The sequence below is a fragment of the Cucurbita pepo genome, chromosome 7 (assembly GCF_057944985.1).
Source record: "Cucurbita pepo subsp. pepo isolate OVF chromosome 7, ASM5794498v1, whole genome shotgun sequence".
NCBI lineage: Eukaryota > Viridiplantae > Streptophyta > Magnoliopsida > Cucurbitales > Cucurbitaceae > Cucurbita > Cucurbita pepo.
The window spans coordinates 3,337,547-3,357,717 of NC_141804.1; the positions used below are offsets into that span (position 1 = coordinate 3,337,547).

Consider the following 20,171-nt stretch of genomic DNA (forward strand, 5'->3'; position numbering starts at 1 on the left):
GTCTGTTCGGGTCGTCGAGTTTAATGTAGACCTCTAACAGTCCTGTAGCTTGTGCACTCTTGTTTCGATCCCTCCATCTAGCCCTCATATGAAATGATTGAATATAAAAGTACACGTTAAATAGCTTGCTTGTAGTCATGCTTAAATCTTATCTCATTAATTTGTTTATTTGATGTATTATTCATATTTAGAAGTCTCGTTCTTAAGATATAGGCTTTCCTAGGCTATCCCCACATTAACTTGATTCCTCAGTAGCGTTGTGTTCTATAGAATCTTAATTAACGACCAACTAGTCTCATTCGTCATCATCGTCACCACCAACCTATATATCATAGGTACTCAAGGCATGACTTCGCCGTCAATTCCAACCCAAAGTTCTCAGATTCTTTAGTTGAGTTTAGTTGACATCTCCCTAATAATGCCCCATAACGTAAATATAATAAAGGAGGGAGGAGAACCCATATGCTTGCCAATGCTCATTTCCTGTGTTATCCCTTACTCTCATCTGAACAAGATCACGATTAAAGAGTAGTTGAAGACGGCCCACAAAACTTGCGTAAAATTATCGTAAAGTTCATACATTTCAGAGCTTAACCCAAGTTCTACCAACTCATAATCGTAAAAGCACTACTGCTAACTCTGTTTTTCGAGATAGATTTACTATTAGAAAGTTCATTACAAAACTCCTAATAGTCATTATAGTCAATTAAGATCATTGACAATCGAGCACGAATTTTGATTGAAACCTCAAACAATAGTGTTTAGAAGTTCAATTGAATCTAAATGAAAACGGGTTTTAAAGACAAGAATGAAAAACAAAACGGAATCTGATATGACCGAGGAGAAGTTAGTGTACGATAGAAAGTTGAAGAAAAAAGAAGAAAGCAGCATGTGATTGGAATATAAAATAAGAGATTTGGAATGGTCTTTTAGGCAACAAAAGTAGGAACTCCCCAAACCGACCAAACCAAAGCAATCCCAATCTTGAAGCTATTTCAAGTGCCACACCACACCCAAATATTCTCCCACATGCAACCAAACCATAATATAATAACACGTCCGATGTTAACCGCATTCTTGATAGCAGCTGACTTTCCAACGATAAGTGAGTTAAGCCAATTCGTTCTTACGTCGTCTACGGCCAAGCGACGTATGTTCGAGCCTCTAGCCTCAGTTTAAGAGGAAAGTTTTAGAAAACGAGGGCAAAGAGAGAATAATAACAACAGTTCAGAGTATATAACTATTGTCAGAGAGAAGTTGACTTTTTCGAATGTTTTTCTTATTTATAAATGAATAGAAATTAAATTTTTATCCGAGGGTAAAATTGGAATATCAAGAACGGTCTGGACCGGGGATGAGGGATCACGTGGTGGTTTGATGCAGCCCACCACACCACCGTCCTAACCCAATTTCAATTCTTTTTTTTTTTAAAAAAAATTAAAATTAAAATTCATTTATTTATTTTTTAAAGTCTGGATAATGACAGATTTTGTTCTGTTCTTGTGCAAATTACCGTCCTACCCCTCAAATTTCCAATAATAATAAGAGTGTCCTCATGGGGGATTATAGATTTTTACCTAAAAAGTGAATTTAATTAAAATAATTAATTTAAAAAAAAGAAAGGAAAATCAAAACTAATATTTTGTTAGGCCCAGAAAATAACGCTTTTTATGATTTTGTTTGGCTGACTTTATTGCAGTTTGAGAAACGTAGGAAGTCTTGTTCATCATGTTTGTCCTACTCTCTCTCTCCAATTATTTTTGTTTATTTTCTAAAAAAGATTAAAATGAAAAATCTGAAGCTCTTAAAAATAAAAAGATAAACATCAAATAAAAGCCTTAAACTATCTTCAAATGTGCCTCCTTCAACCTCACCCGGTCGCTCTCTTTTTTGGGCGAAGAACATAATCAATGTCCCGTTTACTCTGTTCAGAGGTTTAGCTGTTCTTGTTTTTCTTTGGAAAAATCTTTGTGGGTTTTGTGGGTTTTGTTGTTTTTGTTGTGTTTGTATGGATTTTGGAGCGGTGGGTTTTGATGGGTTGGTGGTGGGTTCATCGGATATCTCTGGTTTCTCTTCAGATCCTGAAATGAAGCAGAAATGGTACGATTCTGCCTCTGTTTCTGGGTTTTTGCATAAACAGGAGCGATCTGGCAGTGGCGGTGTAGCTGAAATGGAGGATTTGAGAGCCTCTAAGCTCCCTAAAACGTCTGCTTCTTCTTTGCTTAGATCTAATTCCTCTTTCTTTGTCTCTGATTCTAACCAAAATCATCACCAAATGCTCTGTTTTTCATCGACGAAAGCAGAGCCTCCTCCACTTGATAAGACAGCTTCTCTCTCAGCTGCTTCCGCTAATTTCGTCCGATCCTCCGCCCCAAGAAATGCAGGTACGTCCTGCTTTCAATGCTCGCATTCGGTTCTTGCTTTACTCTGTTTTGTCGGTCTTTTCATTCCGACTGCCCCAAGTAGATTTGTGCAACTGTTGTGCTCTGGTTTCTGCCTCGTTTGGTTTTTGAAGCATTTGGGTGTTTTTTGTTTTTGATTTTGTGTTCTACAGGCGGCAGTTATGGAGGTTTGAACGGTGGAAGCATGCACGGCGGTGGGTTTATAGGTGTTAGAGCTCCGTTCACTCCATCTCAATGGATGGAGCTGGAACACCAGGCTTTGATCTACAAATACATTACTGCTAATGTTCATGTTCCTTCTAATTTACTCATTCCCATCAGAAAAGCGCTTGAATCTGCTGGCATTCCGACATTTTCCGGCGGATTTCTCCGACCCACTGCCGGTGAGTTTCCCCTGTTTTTTTTTTTTTTTTTTTTTTTTTTTTTTTTTTTTTTTTTTTTTTTTTCTGTAGATCTCGTGGAAACAGAAAATGGCTTATGTTGGGGTTTTTTTTTGTAGTGGGGTGGGGAGCTTTCAATGTGGGGTTTTCAAATAACAGTGATCCTGAACCGGGAAGGTGCCGTCGGACCGATGGGAAGAAATGGCGGTGCTCAAGAGACGCAGTTGCTGACCAGAAGTACTGTGAACGGCATATGAACAGAGGCCGCCATCGTTCAAGAAAGCCTGTGGAAGGCCAAGCCGGCCACTCCCACTCCGTCGCCGGAGCCTCCAATATTACCACCGCTGCCACCACCACCACCGCCTCTAAACTGATTTCTTCTTCTCCACCTTCCATGACGGCGGTACCCAGCAACGCCTCCCCCAACACCATCTCTTGTGCTGGTACTCATCACTTCAAGAACCTGAACCGCGGTGGATCTCATCCGCCTCCCTCCTCCGCCACCGTCCCTCAAATCAACAGGTAGTAATCTTCATCGCCGCCCTGTTCTGTTCATGATCCCCAATAACCAAACAAATCAAGCCCTGAATCTTTTATTTCGGTTCAATTTTTGTGTTGCAGAATGTTCATAACGAACAAAGAGAATGGCGGCGTTGGGTTGCATGATTCATCTTCCATGAACATGAAAGAATTCAAACAGCTTCCATTTGCCATTCACAAACAGAACCCTTTTGAAGAATCTCCAAGAACAGAGTTTACATCTGTCTCTTCCAATTTCCTCCTCAACCCTTCACAAAAGGCTTCATCTTTGATGACTTACAGAGCTTTCAATCCTTCAGAGGGCCTCACTACTTCTCAACAAGCAGCTGAAACCCAACACTCACTCAATTGGCCTAAGAACCAATCCGATAGCTCATCGGTGTCGTGGTCGAACTGGAATCCTGATCTCCAATCCGATAGGACTCAGCTATCCATATCAATCCCAATGGCTACATCAGATTTCAGATCCTCGACGTCGTCTCCCGTTCACGAGAAACTCACTCTCTCGCCGTTGAGATCTTCGCAGGAGTTCGACCCAATTCAAATGGGATTGGGAGTGGGGAATGTAATGGATGAGGCAAACAACAGGCAGGCAAATTGGATTCCCATCTCGTGGGAGAGCTCCATGGGTGGTCCGCTTGGAGAGGTTCTTCATAGCACGAACAACAACAGCGGGGAATCGAAGAACTCGTCAATACTAAACCTGATGACCGAAGGGTGGGACAACAGTTCGTCGCTCGGGTCGTCGCCCACCGGGGTTCTGCAGAAGACTGCGTTCGGGTCTTTCTCGAACAGCAGCACAGGGAGTAGCCCAAGAACAGATAACAACAAGAAGACTCACGAAGGAGGAGGAGGAGGAGGCAGCCAATGCAGCGATCGTTTGGGGTCCACTTTTGTGAATTCTTCATCATCTTTGCCTAGTGGTTAAGAAACAGGTCGAAGAAGAATTTGAATTATATGTTTGTATGTGCTGACCTTCCATAAATAGTTTGTCAGATGAGTTCATTTTGTGTATGTGAAATTTGGTGTCTTTTATTTCTCCCGACCTGATTTAAGCTTGACATTGTGAAATGATTCGAATCTCAAGGTAAGCCAAAATTTACTTCCCTTATGATTCTCGACGAGATCATATCCGAATGAGAGCAATCTTGAGATTAGGATGGATTAAGAAAGACTCGAAAGAATTGAAAGTCACTGTCTATGTCAATAAGATGTATTTTTCCCGTGACTTATAATCATAGGAACTCCAAGGTTCTATGTTGGATGGACAGTGAATATTAAGAATTTGGATGGACAGTGAATATTAAGAATTTAGGACCGTGAATATTAATATTAAGAATTTATTAGAATTTATGCTTTATGCTTTAATTAGATAATATCATACCACATGAAGCCGTGGAGGTATAATATGAACCGCATCCATGACATCCATTGTGGTTATTTCAATTTCATAAAAAATTCAATTTATTCTAAATATAAAAATAAAAATATAAACCTATAAGAGCCATAATTTTTTTTTTTTCAAATTATATATATTAAAATAACAAATATTATTTGAGGAGCATATTTTTCAGAATTAAATATTATAAGAAGCTTTTTTAATATATATTGAGGATTATTTCCATCCTCTATTATAGCTGAATTTTATTGTAAAATACAAAAAGTATATTTTAAGGAAATAATTAATTCTAGAAAAAAAAAAAAAACCCATTAAATAGATTTCAAAAAATAAAATAAAATAGAAAAACTCATCAATTTTCGTGATCCATTGGATAATGCTGCCTTTGAGGCAGGCTCCGGCCGGAGTCGAACCGGCGACCAAGTTTTCCCTTACCACTCTTCCCTCTCTCAAATTCTCAAACCCTAATCCTTTTCGACGCTCTAAATTTATTCCCAGAAGGAATGCTGCGGAGCCGCTTATCATAGCCCTCTCAAAAGCGGAAGGAGCCGTCGATTCGACGAAACAGGCTCTTTCCAACTCTCCAAGTCTGCCTTCTTCTTCCTCCGACCAGACGGTTTTCGTCGGCGATGAGAGTGTTCCGTTGGAAGGCGTCATTCAGTTTGATAAGCCCGATAGGTCTTCTCGATGGAGAAAATGGAGGTAATTTGGGCGTTTTTATGATTTTTTTTCTTGTTTCATCTGTGAATTTAATATATTGTTCTGTGGTTCTGTGATTCTTCAGCCATGTGGCTCTGCTTGCTGGTGGAGATGTATTGGCTTTGCTTTTGTTCTCCTCAATAGGAAGATTTAGCCATGGTTTCCCTGTTTTTGATTTCGAGACTTTGCGCACGGCGGATCCTTTTATTGCTGGTATGTTTTTATCTGCGCCATAATTTGTAGTTGAATGTTTGTTGGTGGTTCTTTTTTGCTGGATGAATCATTGAAAGTGGATTGTTATAGGTTGGTTTCTGAGTGCTTACTTTCTCGGAGGTTATGGAGAGGATGGGCGTGGTTTAAATGGTTATTCCAAGGCTGTTTTTGCAGCTTCTAAATCATGGGCTTTGGGAATTCCTGTAAGTTTATGACCTTCTTGTGTTTGTCCTTCAGTGCTTCTTAGTTTTGATATCATTTGATCCTGAAAAGTAATGGTTTCCTCCGTTGAACTAAGACTGCGATCACGAAAGAATTCTTGTTTTACTAGTTATGATATCATTTGATATTAGGTATCACGGTTGTAATTGTCCAAGGCGTGTTGTTCATGGCCGCGTGCTCATTACGTGCCAGAACCCTTGCCTTGTATCACTTTATCGCTTTCTTTTACTGCTTTCATGATGTATAACTTCCTTCTAGTCTTTTCTAAGCGTATGACGTTTCGGCAGAATTATGTCTACGCTTGGTAGACATGAAATGCCCCCGAATGTATTCTAGGGGGATGTGACTAGTCGCCGACTCCTCCCATCTAGATTTTGTATGTCCGTTTGGCAAAATCACGTCTAGGCCTGCCAAACTTGAATCGCCTCAAAATGTACTATAGGTGATGCAACTAGTGTCAAATTCTCCTTACCCGAAAAGTCATATGTTATTTAAGCCGTTGTGTTGCCTTTTGCTTGTAGTCATATAACATTGTTTTCCACCTTTCTTCAATCTTGCTTTCAAACTCTATCAAAATCTCTCAGCCCCGTTTTCTAAAACTTTCTTCTCAAAATGGGACCAGAGTCTAGAGCATACGTTGTCCGGTTGTAGGCAACGCGGTCCTAAATTGGTTTGACTCACTTAGGCTGAGAATGAGTGCCATACAATTGCCAAATCCGCTACTAAGGAAAGTGCAACTGTGACACCGGGCATCCCTTGTTGAGATGATTTGTTCTTAACTCATTATAGATAACAGTATCAAGATGATTGTATCTTGACCATCTTATGGATTCTGAAGTTTATGACGTTATATATTGTTCTTTAATCTTTTACTGTACAAAAAGATCACTTTTCTTTGTCTTTTGCAGCTTGGTCTAATAATAAGAGCTGCAACGTCTGGCCATATTCCACCATATAATTTCATAGGGGTAACAATGGGAAGCACGGCTGTCTTGCTCGTTGGATGGAGAGCGATACGATATAAAGTTTTTCCAGTCGATAATGGGAAGAAGAACGATGTATATCGTCGTGGCAACCCATTTGAGCTATTTGAGGTGCGGAAACTTCTTCACTATCAACATCCAAAATGTGCCATATGCTTATTTATGCCATTCCTTTCCATGAATGCTTCCTCGCAAACTGGTTTTCATTTTCATTTTCTTCACTGTTTTCTCATCCATGGGCTTTACTTTTGGTTGATCCTAACAGACGAATTGTCTGTATAAATGGGTGCAGTTGTTGACATCATTGGTGAGAAGATGGTGATGATGGACAAACACCCTCCATTTGCTGTGTTATCTTAAATGGGCTTGGGTCTGGTCTCTAGACCTTACATCTCATGTTGGGTCCTTGGGCGTTTTTGACGGGCTTTTATGTGTGAGGTCGATCTCCAAGTTTGGGCCTTCTCCATTTGGTCAAACGGGCCCAACATAATCCATTGCGCCGGTCCAAGACATGTTGCTTGAGACCGTGTGTTGGATGTCTTGGTCATGCTTGTCCAGGACGTGTTGTCTATGGCTACATGCTCGTTTCAAACCCCTTGCTTTCATGTATAGTTAGGTCTTTACTGTTCATGTCGTGTCAATGCGGAGGTGTACAATCATTCACCAAAATTATATTTATAATAGGATGTGATTAGTCATCAATTCTTCCTACTTAGATTAGCTTTGGTGGTATCTTATTTGGCTTTTTTATATATGTGCACTGTCCATCATTTCGGTATGACCAGCCGACAGTGCCCCCCAATGTCTATGTGGTGCGCACAGCTCCACCACCCTTCTGATATCCTCTGCACCTGACCCACACACACACAGATTTCTCTTGTAAAGTTTCTCAAAATGGAGAGTTTTTGGGTTCCTCCGGGAGAAACCACTTCACTGACCGAACGAATATGACCCATTTCCATAAACCCACAAAAATAGAACAAGCAAGACAGCTTCATTTAGTAAAATCTTTTGCTTATTCTTTGGTCTTAAACCCGAAAAGTGGAGTTTTTATGGCATTCTTTTTCATCATGTTCCTTCCACTACTAGCTTATCCCCACGCCATTGAACAAAAACCCATAACTTCCATAAAAACTAAGCCTTTCCCCCTGCCTCTCTTCCATTTACAAGCAATCAAAATCGGCATTTGTTGTGTATATATATATATATATTCATACTGTTTGAGCGTGGATGTCAATTTAGGGGAATGGTATTGGTGGTGTCATAATAGTTATTCAAAAGTTCAAAGAAAAAGCATCACATGCTTATTCTTTGATAAAAGAATTGGATGTTGTGTTAGCCCGTTTGAATGGATAAATGAAATGTTGAAGATTAAGGGGCCGCTTAGTTTGTGGGGAAAGAGGATGGAAATAGACATGAATTTCTTAAACATCTTCGTTTGTTTTAAATTTTGACATGTGATGTTTCGTAAAAACTTTGTCCTCCCTCGTATGCATGTTAGCATTTTTTAGTCATTCTATCTTTAGAACCGCTCTTATTCAGATGTGTTTTTAGTTTATTCATGTACTCTTTCTTTACACAGGTGTCACATGCTCATCAATTTCATTCTTGGTTCATCTCTGAAGGTTAGTCTCTAAACCACATCTTACTGGGAGAGGTACTGTTTTACCATTTGTAACAACTCATGCCATAATTCATATTTGGATTCGGAATCCAAATTCGACATTTAATGGCTTTGACATTCCTCTGCATCCTCATGCGACATGGTGACGTTACTTACTCATCGCTTCTATGAGTGAAGACTATCCTCACATACCAACACAAGTCCTCCCAACATGTTTTGTTTTCACTCACATGCATCTTAGGAAAACATCCAAGAAGTCGCCCAACATAGAATTGTTTCGAGGAAAACACGTTTAACCATGGAATTCCTATAATTGAGTAATAAAAATAAAGGTACACCTTATTGGTATCGGTAGTAACTCTCATTTCTTTGAAGTCTTTCTTAGTCATCCTATCCTTAGAACCGATCTCATTCAAACATAATCTTGATTCATTCATATACCTTTATTCGAGTGTAAAAGTTTGAATTTATAAAAGTGAGTATTTTCCACCGCTATAAAACAAGTCAAACCTGATTGTAGGGGCGGATGTTTTTGTGGTATGTTAATGTAAAGAATGGCAAGAAAATGAAAAGAGGGAAGGATGTTTGAATGGTGTGTGTTTGTGGGGCATTGTGATATCCAATTGCACATCACATCTCTGCTTAAGACAAACCCTAAACCACACACTGCCCAATCTTATCTTATAACCTTATTTATATTTTATGCTTTCCTTCCTATCATCTTGATGAAACTTTGTGATTCTTGACTCATTTGATTTAGATGAAACTTTGTGATTCTTGACTCATTTGATTTAGCTTCATGAGGTAAGGAGGTAAGGATCAAGATAATTGAAAGATCCTATCCTCGTGATTCCCACCATTCGAATATGATCTTGATTCATTCATGTAGCCATTCTTTACTCAGGTGTCACAATTTTTGTTTAATTTTTAATCTAATTTTTTATGGTTCGTATCGCTTCTATAAATTTAGAATTTATTTAAGAGCTTGGAGAAATTTGAAGCTTGTATCGAACTAATGATCAAAGATGCTTTCGAACCAAGTAAGTAGAACCTCGAAATTTTAGATTAAGAAATGCTGGTAAGACTATTGGAGCATGTTACATGAATTATTATTTGAAAGATTTGGAATGAAATGAGTTAGTATTGCTGATGAAAAGTATGTAGATATATTGTATGCTCGATTTTTATAATTTCGCCAAATTGAACATGAAATTGAATGAAATCAAAAGCATAACTAGGATGAAATCAAAAGCATAACTAGGTATCTATGATTAGATTATCTTACTATATCCGTGTTGATTTCATGCCTGAATTTGTTTGTTTTGTTATACCCTTAATCATGAACTTGCCTCAACTATTGAGGGTTTGTATAGCTTTACTAGTAGTCGGCTATAATGACTTATACTTTGTGGAGGGACTATTAGGGTTTTCTCTGTTAATTCCTAATAGTAAACTTACCCCAATCAATAGAGGTCTGTAGTAGTAGTACGTTTATGATTATCAGTGGGTAGAGATAAAGTTTGGCCATGAAATATACGAACCTAAAAAGAACGTAAAGAGAGCGACCAAATTAGAGCTTTATGTGAATGTCGTAAGGTACAATTACAAGATCTTAAACCACTTGCTAATTATCATCTTGTTCGGAGGAGGGTAAAGGACCACATAGGTAGATAAGTTTTGGCAAGCATAAGGGTTGCCCCCTCTTTATAATTTTTACGTTATGGGACCTACTAAAGAGACACTAACTAAACCCTACTAGCGAATCTGAGAACAATGTCCATAACAGTATGATGAGAACTATAAGTTGGAACCTAGGAGAGGTTGAGCCTCAAGCACCTATGATATGTAGGGTTGATAATGAAAAGCGGTTACATGAGTAGCAAAGTAAATCGGTTGTGAGAAGACCTCGGCCTAACTCGTATACACATTTAAAAAAGCGAGGCTAACCCATATATGGTCCTAAAATAATTTGGGTACAAAGACTTTTGAAGGATAAGGTGTATGTATGATTGTTAATTAAGACAAAGATTTCCAGTTTTTGAATCATTACAATTAAGCTTTAATAAATGAGAGGCAAAAAGCAAACATAATGATATTTGGGGGGTCGACTTTGTTTCATCACTTACTTTTTTAGTTAATTTCCACGATGAACCTATGGTTTTATAGTACGAAAGTAGGGCTCAAAAAGCTCTGAATTCCTCCATTACCACCTCTTTTGCTTTCTCAGTTATGTCAAATATAATAAAAAACTGTACTGTTTTTGGAAAAGATTAAGAAAACAAAACCAAGTAAGATGGAGAGTGCATACACTTTGTATGATATTGTCCGCGTTGAGCGTAAGCTCTCGTTGACTTTCTCAAAAGGCTTCATGCCAATGTTGAAGAGAAACCCAAAAAGGAAACCTAAGAGAGGACAATATCTACTAGCGGTAAGCTTGGATTATTACAAATAGTATAAGAGCCAGACATTGGGCGATATGCCAGCAAGAAGACTGGACCTCGAAGGGGAATGGGCATGAGGCGGTATGCCAGAAAGGACATCGAATGAGGATGGATCGGGGGATCCCACATCGATTGGAGAAGGGGACGAGTGCTAGCGAGAACGTTGGGTCTCGAAAGGGGTTGGATTGTGACATCTTAATATCTAGTTGTTTTAGCTTGCTGTGTTAGAAACCACAACTCTCCACAATGATATGATATTATCCACTTTGAGCATAAGCGTTCATGGCTTTGCTTTGGACTTCTCCAAAAGGTCTCGTACCAATGGAGATGTATTCCTTTACTTATAAACTCACAATAATCCCCTAAATTAGTCGAGGTAGGACTCCCTCCCAATAATCCTCAACAATTGGCCACCATCCATAGTTGTAGGAAAACTTCTCTCTAAACCACGTAAAACTTTGTGTCTCTTTATTTAATTTCTATTTGTGGGTATGTGAGTGTGATCAATCTTACTTCCAATTTAGTTACAACAATTGGATTGTGTCTCTTTATTTAATTTCTATTTGTGGGTATGTGAGTGTGATCAATCTTACTTCCAATTTAGTTACAACAATTGGGTATCAGAACATTTGGTTGTGGTATTAGAGTACAACAAGCGGTATCAAAGTATGGAAGATACGGGTGGGAGGTTGAAAAATGATGATGAAAAGCAGAGAAGAAAAAGAAAAAGGAAGCAGCAGCAGCAGCAAGCACCAAGTATTGTTTGTGACTGAAAAGGTTAATGAAAATGAAAGGGAATAGAAAGAAAGAGAAGTGGGAGTAGTCAAACCCCTTTGGCCGACGCATCCAAACAAAGCTACTCCTGGCGTGGTGGGGCGTCGCATTGCATTGCATTATCCACGCACCATTCTATTCCTGCCTCATCATTACTGCATAATCACAACACAAAACAATCCTTAAAGCTCTCCCATTTTCTCTTTCGACCTTCTAAAATCTATACCCAAATCATTATGGTTTGAATTTCACCATATTATTTGCATGCAACCAACATTCCCACTCACAAACAACCTTAATCAATCAAATTTATAAAACAAACAAACAAACAAAAGCTGTGGAGAAATCTGTAAATTTTTTTTTTTTTTTTTTATTACCATTGTCCCTATCATTCACATCCTAAAAGCAGGCACTAAAGTAAAAGAGATTTTGACTGCTTACCAAAAGAAGGAATATTTGAAACAATGTCTTTTTTACTCATCAAAAATACACAAATCCTATACTTTTACCCATTTCAAATGAATTTGAATTTACACCGAATATAGTTTAATTTTTTAGAGTGTTTGTGTAATAACCCAGATCCACCGCTAGCAAATATTGTCTTCTTTTTAGGCTTTCCCTTGCGGACTTCTCCTCAAGGCTTTAAAATGCGTCTGCTAGGGAAGGTTTCCACATCCTTATCAGAGTGTTTTGTTCTCCCCCAACCAATGTGGGACATCACAGTTTGTGAGCCGTTTAACTTAATTGTTTGTGTTCTAAAATTTCCAAACCAAACAATTAGTTAAACAATGAACTCAACTAAATCTACCTATAAAATTTTGGTTAGAGTTGATTCGGATTAGTATTACCTTTCAAACGTTAAAAATTATTTTTAAAAGTTTTGGAGTATATAAATTTTGATGGGTTGAATTTAACCCAATTAATTTTAGGAGAATTCATGAATCAATATAATTCACGAAGATTTCAATTGTTTGAATTTAACTCAAATAAGTTCACGACCGTACAAGTTGGATTTTCTAAGCGTCGATGTGAGCTCTTGGGGAAGATCAGCCTGTTATCCCTAGAATAACTTTTATCCATTGAGCGACATCCCTTCCACTCGGCACCGTCGGATCACTAAGGCCGACTTTTGTCCCTGCTCGACGGGTGAGTCTTGCAGTCAAGCTCCCTTCTGCCTTTGCACTCAAGGGCCAATCTCCATCTGGCCCGAGGAAACCTTTGCACGCCTCCGTTACCTTTTGGGAGGCCTACACCCCATAGAAACTGTCTACCTAAGACTGTCCCTTGGCCCGTAGGTCTTGACACAAGGTTAGAATTCTAGCTCTTTCAGAGTGGTATCTCTGATGGCTTAGGCCCCCCTCGGAAGGGGACCTTCTTTGCCCTCCACCTAAGCTACGCAGGAAAGGCCCAAAGCCAATCCCAGGGAACAGTGAAGCTTGATAGGGTCTTTCTGTCCAGGTGCAGTGCAGGTAGTCCGCATCGGATTTTGTTGATAAGATTTTTCGTGTCATTGAATTTTTTTTTTTTTTTTTTTTTAATGAAAAAAAGTATCAAAAGAACCAAATTAAAATGGAAAAAAAAAAAAAAAAAAGGAGAAAAAAGAGGCATTTTGGGCATAAAATTAGGAATATTGGGAGTTTGAAGCATATTTGGAGGCCCCATTTTGGTGTGTTTTATATTGAGGAAGGAGTTGACTCCCACACCCAATATACCAATAGGGTTGGAGAAAAGCGAAGCCCAAAGGGAGCCTCTCTTATTTTCACCTCACTTTTTTTTTTCTTTTTCTTTTTCTTTTTTCTCTTTAATTCTAAATAAAATGGGAATTTATCAAAATTATAACCTGAAAAAACAGCTTTTGGAAATTCTATTTTATTCAGAATATTCCATTTAAAGTAAACTCATTGCATTTATCCCAAGAAAAAAGAAAATTAAAAAAAAAAAAGTGTGAAGTGGGGGATATACTGAATCAATTATTGTGTCTAATTTTACATTCTTTTTAAAAAATACATAAGACCCATTACTCAAAAGTTGATAGCTCACGGCACACTCTTTAACTCTCTAATCGATATGAGATCTCACAATCTATTCTCTTCGAGAATTAGTGTTTTCCTTAACACACCGGTGTCTGATTCTGACACCATTTGTAATAGTCTAAGTCCACTGCTAATAATAAATACTGTTTATTTTGGCTCGTTATGTATCGCCGTCAACTTTTACGATTTTAGCCTGTAACAAATGGTATCAAAATCAGACACCGAGCAATATTGAAGGGTCACTAGTAGATGTATGTAACGGTATGTCAATGAGAACGCTAGGCTTCTAAGAGGAGTAGATTGTAAAACCTCTCCTAACAACCACGTTTTAAAAAAACTTGAAAACTCTCGAAGTCCAAATGACAATATCTGATAGTGAAAACAAATGTGTAAAAATAAGATAAAAGGTAAAGTTTAAGGATATTTTTATTAATATAGCGTCAAATCTACTTATACTCTGTATTTAGTGTATTTGCCCATGTGAAAAAAATGTCGCCTTTAAAAGAATAAGAAATTCCCCACTAGTATGGTGGCGATTGAGGATGACTTTATCTTCTCTTTATTATGTAAATTGGATTAAAGAAGAAATTCCCCTATCTTCCTTGTTATGACTATTAGATGAACACGACTCTCCACAATGGTATGATACTGTCCACTTTGAGCATAAGTTCTCGTGACTTTGTTTTGTGCTTCCCAAAATGCATTACACCAATGGAGAGAGTATTTGATTAAAAACCTATGATCATTCCCTAAATCAGCCCGATGTGAGACTTTTATCATCCAATAATGACTACATCACATGTATTATCGAGTCTCTTGAAAAAAAAAAAAGTATTAAAGGATTGAAGAAAAAGAGTTTAGAGAGGAAAAAATGTGGAGTTAATCATTTGGCTAAGCGGAGGTATTTTTTTACTTAAAACACATGATCATTCCCTAAATTAGCCAATGGAGGACTCACTTGCAAGTGAGATTTCTCCCAATTCTTCTTCTGATCTTTCTAGTTTTATCTCTGTTATTAATATTAAGTTAAAACTAGAAGCAGCAGTCTTTTACGTGTCATAATAAAAGTATATCGATGGAGAGTTTATTTGTGCAGTCTGCAATTCCGAAATTTGATGGATACTATGATCATTGGGCGATCCTACTGGGGTTTGACCGAAAATGAAATTCCTACCCCAAGAGAAGACATCGTTTACACAAATGCCTAAGAAAATACATTTAAGATCATAAATTGAAAGATCTTGAAAACATTAGGTTATTTTCATCCAAAATTCAAAGAAATTACATGACAAACATTTGAGTGTCAATTGAAGTGACCTTCACGACCACCACTCACAAAAGGACACCCATCTCAGTCATTCACTCACTCACAAAAATGGTATTAGCCATTTTAATTTCCTGTCAAAAGGGCCTGAAATTTGAGTGAGTTGCAGACCGGGCGTTGCTGCACTGCCCCCCCGCCCTGCCCAGATAGATATCTATTCATAATCTACGCTCACTCTCTGTAACACAAACAAAGTTAGCACACTAATATTATAATTTTCCTTTTTTTTTTTTTTTTTTTTTTTTGGGTAATTTGTCGTTTCTCAAAAGAGGAGGGAAAAATTAGAACTTGTTCTGTGTGATCCTTATTTAAACGCCCTCTCCCCAATCATTGATGAACAACACGAACACGAACACGAACAAGCTCAAGAACAAGAACATGAACACGAACATGAACTCGATGAATGACCATAACAATGGCTGGTTGGGATTCTATGGGATACCCGACTCTGCTGCTGCTGCTGCTGCTATGCACCTAAAATCTGACGCCTCTCTCTGTCTCATGGGGCCTCTTTCAACATCCCAAAATCAAGGTCTTTTTTTGTTCTTCCTCTGTTCTTCCTCTGTTCTTCGTTGATTGTTTTTTTTTTTGGTGGGGTTTTGAAATTTTGTGTTTTCTTTGAAGGGATAGTGCCGAATTCATCACCGAAGCTCGAGGACTTTCTCGGCGGTGCAACAATGGCGGACAGGGAACATTCATTGGACCTTCAAAATCAAGAACATCACCATATTTTGATTCAAAATTCCCATCCCTACTACTCTGCTTTGGTTCCTTCCGACCCACAAATTCTTCCAATCGACGAAAACGAACTCCGTTCCCTTAGAAACTGGGTCTCTCCTCCCTACTACGCCGCCACTCCCCATAATACTCTGGAGCAGCATATTACCGGCGGTGGCGGTGGTTCTGCCTCCATTGCCGGAATGAGCTCCGGGGAACTCCAGTCATTGAGCTTATCCATGAGTCCAGGTTCTCAATCAACCTCGTTCTCTGCTCCCGGTCAGATATCTTCCACCGCCGCCGTGGAAACAAAGAAACGAGGCCCTGGGAAACTCTGCCACAAACAACCCGTTCACCGCAAATCCATTGATACTTTTGGCCAACGAACCTCCCAATATCGCGGAGTTACAAGGTTCCATTATTTCATAATCATTGACTAATCAATTACATGATCTGTTCTTACATGTTAATCATTACCACTCCAATTTTGTTGGAAATGTTGCAGACATAGATGGACAGGGAGGTATGAAGCTCATCTATGGGATAATAGCTGCAAGAAAGAAGGGCAAACAAGGAAAGGAAGACAAGGTTCGTTCGTAAAATTTAAAAAATACCCATTTTGAAATTTGAATTTTTGGATCAAAAGCTTCAATTTTGGTGTGACACTCTCTCACGGATTGTTGTTTCCTGTCATGCCATTCAAATCCAACCATATCATATTACAGTTTATCTGGGTAAGTTCTATTTTTCCTTCAAATTTCATGATTAAATGCTTCAATCTTGTTTCATGGAAGCTAAACTTTGAGTTCATGATTCAAACTTGAAGGAGGATATGATATGGAAGAGAAAGCTGCAAGAGCTTATGATCTTGCCGCTCTCAAATATTGGGGACCCTCCACTCATATAAATTTCACAGTATGACCCAACTGCTCTAAATCAATGAACATGCTTTGATCTTTGTTCATTACCTTTAATTCTCTTTAATGGCAGCTGGAGAATTATCAGACCGAGCTGGAAGAGATGAAGAACATGAGCCGCCAGGAATATGTTGCCCACTTGAGAAGGTAATCGTATGATTCTTGTTAGGAATCACGAACCTTCGTAATGATATGATATTGTCCACTTTGAGTATAAGCTCTCGTGTCTTTGCTTCGCCAAAAGGCCTCATAGCAATGGAGATGTATTCCTTACTTCTAAACTCATGCTCGTTCCCTAAATCCTCCCTTCGAACAAAGTACATTATAGAAGCCTTCCTTGAGGCCTGTGGAGCCCTCGAACAGCCTCTCTCCTTAATCGAGGCTTGACTCCTTCTTTAGAGTCCTCGAACAAAGTACACCTTTTATTCGACACTTAAGTCACTTTACATAACTATGATACCATGTTAGGAATCACGACTCTCCACAATGGTATGATATTGTCCACTTTGAACATATTGAGATTCTCCAAAAGGCGACGTATTCCTTATTTATAAACTTATATCAACCCTTTAATTAACCGAGATCTGGGACTCCTTTCCCAACCATCCTCAACATTCTTTTCGTTTACGTTCGCAGGAAAAGCAGTGGCTTTTCGAGGGGCGCTTCAGTGTTCCGTGGAGTCACAAGGTTGTTTTTCTTAATCAAAATTAAAGCTTTATTAAGTTGATGCTAATGGTGATTAATTATTGATTAAACAGACATCACCAACATGGTAGATGGCAGGCCAGGATTGGGCGAGTTGCTGGAAATAAAGATCTTTATCTTGGAACATTTAGTGAGTTTTTTTTTTTGTTTTTTTTGTTTTTTTTTTTTTAATGTTGGGCTATGAATAATTAATGTTGTTGTCGGAACAAAATAATGTCCGAATTTCTAAAATCTTTGTATGTATGTGTATTAATGTGAATGAATGTCTATAAAGATTTTGAAAAAAATGTTGTCATGTCAGGCACGCAAGAGGAAGCAGCTGAGGCATACGACATAGCAGCAATCAAATTCCGCGGCGTAAATGCAGTCACCAACTTTGACATTTGTAGGTACGATGTCGAGAGAATCATGGCTAGTAGTACTTTACTGGCAGGCGAGCTAGCTCGAAGAAACAAAGAAGTAGACATAACCGTTGCGCCAAACAACAACGGCACCAATTCAAATAGCACCACCGATTGGAAGACGACATTGTATAACAATCAGCAACAACAGTCCATAGCTACATTAGGAGGCTATCGAAACGCGTCGTTTACAATGGCATTACAAGACTTGATCGGAACAGAATCGTTAAACTCAACGAGTGAATTTTCAAATTCATCGTCATTGGTAACAAGAGAAGGCAGCCCGGAGAAGACAAAGGTGGCAGCAGTAAATGGTGTGAGCTCGTGGTACCCATGGCCAGCAGCGATAGCCATGGCACATTTACCTGTTTTTGCAGCTTGGAACGACACTTAAAGAAAAACAAAACCCTTTATTTATTATTGTTTTTTGCATGAAAAGAAAGAAAGAAAGACAAAAATGATGATGATGATGTCGAATTTTGATTAGAACGTGGTTTAAAATTGTGTTTGATTCCAAGAACTGGGAGTGAGTAATGATTAATCTGTGAATGATTTGATGTTAGTGAGATATAAAGTTGATGAATTTGAGCATTAAATAAGAACAATTGTAAACAAAAGGGATTATTGGGGTTTGAATCCCAATGTGAATATCAATCTTATACATTACATAATCATTACAATTCTCTACTTTATTTCATTTGCTTTCCCAAAACTCAAAAACCCAAACAATATTTTATCATTTCTTAGTTTAGTGCTAATTAGTTAGGGCTTAGGTTGGATTTAATTTAGTTTATCGTAATCGTCCCAATCCACGGTCTACTTTAATTTAGTACGTATAACGGTCTGCTCCATAGTTACTTTAATTCAGTACGTATAACGGTCGTTACTTTAATTCGGTACATATAAGGGTATAACTTCGAAGTTATTATTAAATGCTTAATTATTTTAAAAACACGGTTACCCTTTTTCTAGATTTAGTTTCTTGAGAAAAAAGTTCCATTTAGCCAATAAGCCCGTGGAAATCGAGGTTCCACAAGCGGTACTTCCTTACACTTTTTTTGAATTTAGTTTCTTGAAAAAATAGTTCCATTTAGCTAATAAGCCTGTGGATATCGAGGTTCCACAAGCGGTACTTCCTAATACTGTATGTATTTGAAGTAGTGGTTCGAATTCCTTATGATATGCAACTGAAACAAGTTCTTGCGAATGGGAAAAGGGGCGGTTCTTATTTTACCCGAAGGGTTTGAATTAGCCCCGATCGTATTTCTCCCGAGATTAAAGAAAAGATGGGCAATTTGTCTTTTCAGAGCTATCGTTCCACTAAAAAAATAATACTCTTAACTTTTTTTTTAAGAGTTCAAAAATACCTATAAACTTTTAAAAATTACTCTAATACCCTTAATAAAAATTTATTTGTTTATTTATTTATTTATATTTTCTAAAAGAGAATGAGAGGTTGGTGAAAATGTTAGCCTATTTTTGGAACCATATGCAATTATTCTTACTTTTTAAATTACAATTTGATTTTTTTTTCAATAAATCATGAAATTTTCTTGTCTTTTATTCTGCTTTGGTTGAGGACTTTGATACTTTCTATAAAGTATAAAACTAAAAACAAATTATGAATCTTCTTTTTTTAGCAACAAGTTCCAAAATAATTAATTTTCTATTATATTTTAATTATTTTAGAAATTTTTTTTTTATTTTACTTTAGAAATGTTTATATAATTTGATAATTCCATCGACCTGGAGTACTCAACCTATGACATAAAAGGTTAGGTCGGGTTAATGTTTTTTTTTTTTTTTTTTTTTTTTTTATTTGGGTTGGGTTGAATTCTTGAAAAATCGAAAATTTTGGGTTGATTAGTATGTTAACATTTTTTTGTGGTGAAATCAACCCGAGAATAGAGTTACAACTCAACTCAATCCTATTTTACTTTTAAAATTATTATGAAGATTAAAAATATTTGGCATTTGTTATTGATGATAGTGATGTATTGTCACTTAATCTTTGTTATTAATATAACATGTATTATAGATTAGTACAGTTTTTTTTAATAATTAAAGACAACCCGATAACCTAACCCAACTCGAAAATAAAGGGCTAGGTAATTAACTCTATTCGGTCGTTCCGGTTGGTCCAAAAGATTTACTCAATTTAACCCAACTCAACTCATGTATACCTCTGATATTTAAAATATCATACTTAAAATGGTACGATTAACTATTATTTAGGTTAAAATGGTACGAGAAAAAGGTAAAGGAACAACATTAAATATGAGTTAAGACAAACAAAAGGAAGAAAATAATCACATCCCATTGACATTTTTATTGTTTTTTTTAAAAAAAACGTGAAAATAGTCGAAATGGAACTTTGTTTTTGTTGGATTCTATGTG

At 37.6% G+C, this 20,171-nt stretch overlaps 3 protein-coding genes across 5 annotated transcripts; all 3 read left to right on the forward strand.

Annotated features, from left to right (window-relative positions):
• The first annotated feature begins 1,759 nt into the window (after positions 1-1,759).
• LOC111798211 (growth-regulating factor 1) lies at positions 1,760-4,388 on the forward strand. Its single transcript, XM_087125214.1, has 4 exons — positions 1,760-2,384; positions 2,555-2,785; positions 2,902-3,304; positions 3,404-4,388. The coding sequence occupies exons 1-4, from the start codon at positions 2,009-2,011 to the stop codon at positions 4,248-4,250; spliced, it is 1,857 nt and encodes a 618-aa protein (XP_086981340.1). The 5' UTR covers positions 1,760-2,008; the 3' UTR covers positions 4,251-4,388.
• A 672-nt stretch (positions 4,389-5,060) lies between these two features.
• Positions 5,061-9,519, forward strand: LOC111798280 (uncharacterized). 3 transcript variants are annotated; one of them, XM_087125235.1, is made up of 5 exons: positions 5,061-5,423; positions 5,506-5,633; positions 5,724-5,836; positions 6,764-6,949; positions 8,421-9,519. In XM_087125235.1, the coding sequence occupies exons 1-5, from the start codon at positions 5,098-5,100 to the stop codon at positions 8,466-8,468; spliced, it is 801 nt and encodes a 266-aa protein (XP_086981361.1). In that variant the 5' UTR covers positions 5,061-5,097; the 3' UTR covers positions 8,469-9,519. The 3 variants fall into 3 exon arrangements, with proteins under 3 accessions (XP_086981361.1, XP_086981360.1, XP_023537100.2); XM_087125234.1 differs by lacking the exon at positions 8,421-9,519 and adding an exon at positions 7,104-7,540; XM_023681332.2 differs by lacking the exon at positions 8,421-9,519 and adding an exon at positions 7,131-7,540 and having other exon boundaries at positions 5,063-5,423.
• A 5,759-nt stretch (positions 9,520-15,278) lies between these two features.
• LOC111798903 (AP2-like ethylene-responsive transcription factor AIL1) lies at positions 15,279-18,336 on the forward strand. Its single transcript, XM_023682251.2, has 9 exons — positions 15,279-15,566; positions 15,659-16,163; positions 16,257-16,339; positions 16,477-16,485; positions 16,578-16,666; positions 16,742-16,815; positions 17,305-17,355; positions 17,427-17,503; positions 17,675-18,336. Exons 1-9 carry the CDS (start codon positions 15,368-15,370, stop codon positions 18,166-18,168), a joined length of 1,581 nt encoding a protein of 526 aa, XP_023538019.2. The 5' UTR covers positions 15,279-15,367; the 3' UTR covers positions 18,169-18,336.
• The last annotated feature ends 1,835 nt before the right edge of the window (positions 18,337-20,171 follow it).